Here is a 2500-nt window from a genome sequence, read left to right as displayed (position 1 = left end):
TCGGCCACAACGACGGCTACTACATGGTGCCCTTCCTGCCTCTCTACAGAAATGGAGACTACTTCCTGTCTAACAAGGCCCTGGGCTACGAGTACGCCTACCTGCTGGACCCTGGTCAGTACCTAACCCTAACCCCAGGGGGAGTAGGGCGGGGGGCTTCAACGTGTTCCAGGCTAATGACCAGTGGTGCAAAGTAACTAAGTACATTTACTCAAGTACTGTACTTGAGTACACTTTTCAGGAATTTTGACTTTACTCGAGTATTTCCAATTTTCAATACTTTTACTTCTACTCCACTACATCTCAGAGGCAAATATTGTACTTTTACTCCACTACATTTATTTAAAAACATTTGTTACTAGTTACTTTATAGGTTTTGATTATTATTACAAAACATAGACTAACCACTTCAGCCCTATATACATTTCGGCCATTTGGAAAATAGCCGATCTACAAGCTCACAATGCGTCGCAATGCGACGCATTGTGAGCCTGTATATCTGCTATTTTCAAAAGATTTGTATACATTTGAAAACGTGTGAAATGGGACATAATGAGTATCTACTTTTGTACTTTAAGTATATTTTTGATATCAATACTTTTGTACTTTTACTCAAGTAATTTTTTTTATTCCAGACTTTTACAAGGGCACGGTCCCACCGCACTTCTATTTTACCTCTGGGGCGGAATCTGCCAATGCTTTGTCAATGCAAATGCGTGGATTCTTGGAAAAAAAAATGCGCAAGACCATGAATCCACACATTTACATTGACAAAGCATTGGCAGATTCTGCCCCAGAGGGTAAAATAAAAGTGTGGTGGGGCCGCACCCTAACAGAGTATTTCTACATTGCAGTATTGATACTTTTACTTAAGTAAAAAAATGTAGTACTTTTTCCACCACTGCTAATGACCCCTTAGTTAGAGAGACAATTATTATCTTACTAACATGTTGGATTCATGTTAATGTGTATTTTCAGACGTCTAACCACTTAAACCCTCGTAAAACTTTGACTTTCGTCTCTGTTCTTGGTCTGTTCTTCTTTTCCCTCTAGTCTACACCAATCTCTTTGCCGATAATAGCCGATCTACAAGCTCGCGCGTTGAGTGCTTGTAGATTGGCTATTTTTGGCAAACGTTCCCTCCAGAATAGGGATGCTAGGGTTCAAGTGGTTAATGTAAAAACCTTCATAATCACACAGATATTTGGCGGCCCCCCTGTAGTAACTCTGAGGACCCCCTGTTGAAGACCCATGGCTCGGGCAGGGCCTAAGCGTATACCTACTGGACACTGTTCAGTACAAAGAAAAATGTCCAAAGTCATACTTTTGAACATTCATTTAAAGGGACCACACCATGAATTTAATTTTTTTTGGGGGGGGGGGGTATTTTTTGGGCTCCCCAGTGTCTCTTGTACCCCAAAAAATATATTTTTTTAACATTCAGTCATTCATTCTCATTTCAGAGATTTTCAGAATGGGCGTGTCTGAACAGGCCATTTCAGAATGGCAATGCAAGTGACATCACTTGCATTGCCATTGCATTGATGCTGGCCAGACAGAATTGCTCAGTAGCCCCCCCCTGCCCAAGAGGACGTTTTGGTATTGCAGCTGAAAGTGCTGTATAAGCCAGAGACAATTGACTTGGGATGAGTATATCTGAGTGATGATTTAGGCTCAAACCTTTTGAAAAAGGTTTGAGGGACATACACCATATGATATTAAATATCAATTTTTTTTTTTAAATTCATGGTGTAGATCCTTTAAGTAGTTTCTTTTGGCGTCACCTCTGGTAGCTCCAATTGCAGCATCCATCTATAGTCCGTTTAGAAATGCGTTTCCCAGAATTCAGTTCAAACTAATAACGGGCATGGGGCTCCACTGTGAATCTCGGACGCCATGTCGTCGATGACATATCTGTGAGGTGTGACTCCATATTTGGTCTCAGCCTGAGTCGACCGCCATTTACTTCCGATGAGAGCGGATAATATGTTCTGAGAGAGTCTATATAGTGACCGTCGTCCCAAATTTGGACAATCCGAGCCCCACTGACTGATAACCCATATAAAAAGTTAATTATACAACAGGTAGTTCCGACCAAGCAATCTGATTGGTTGAAATAGCTTTCTAGCCGTGCTTCAAACCAGCATCATAGCACGGGCCTAATCACATTAATAAATCACTCGCGCACTGCAGTCCGCACCTGCTTAGACCATATATGGCACAGCTGTGCTGTGACGTCACGCTGTCCCACGATAGGAAAACAAACAGACAGTACCCACCGCCGCCACCGGAGAACAAACAGCTACGCAAAATGGACTATGTTGTTAATTTTGACTTATTTGGTGGACTTACGGTTGATCAATGGTTAGAAGAGAGCACACTAAATCGACTAAAATCCTATAATAAAAGGAATAACTGGAAAAAAGTGTGCTTTATTTCAATGGTAACATCCATACTGTATAAATATCCTCCTGTGTTAAAGTAAAATTACTCCCATTTC

General features: G+C 41.3%; 2 protein-coding genes across 2 annotated transcripts in view; both read left to right on the top strand.

Moving 5' to 3' along the window:
• LOC308086080 (uncharacterized protein) overlaps positions 1 to 2500 on the top strand; it is a 499718-nt gene that overhangs the window by 18547 nt on the left and 478671 nt on the right. The window lies entirely within an intron of this gene.
• tyr (tyrosinase) overlaps positions 1 to 2500 on the top strand; it is a 17215-nt gene that overhangs the window by 13669 nt on the left and 1046 nt on the right. Inside the window, 1 exon segment of the mRNA XM_080427946.1 lies at positions 1 to 114. This exon segment is cut by the window's left edge and continues 13 nt beyond it. Coding sequence (XP_080284072.1) covers positions 1 to 114 — 114 coding nt within the window.

Source organism: Gymnoscopelus braueri, assembly GCF_963280865.1.
Source record: "Gymnoscopelus braueri genome assembly, chromosome: 5".
In the NCBI taxonomy this organism is placed as follows: Eukaryota; Metazoa; Chordata; class Actinopteri; order Myctophiformes; family Myctophidae; genus Gymnoscopelus; species Gymnoscopelus braueri.
Note: the sequence above shows the minus strand (reverse complement) of the source record. Positions and strands in the feature narration are given on the sequence as shown.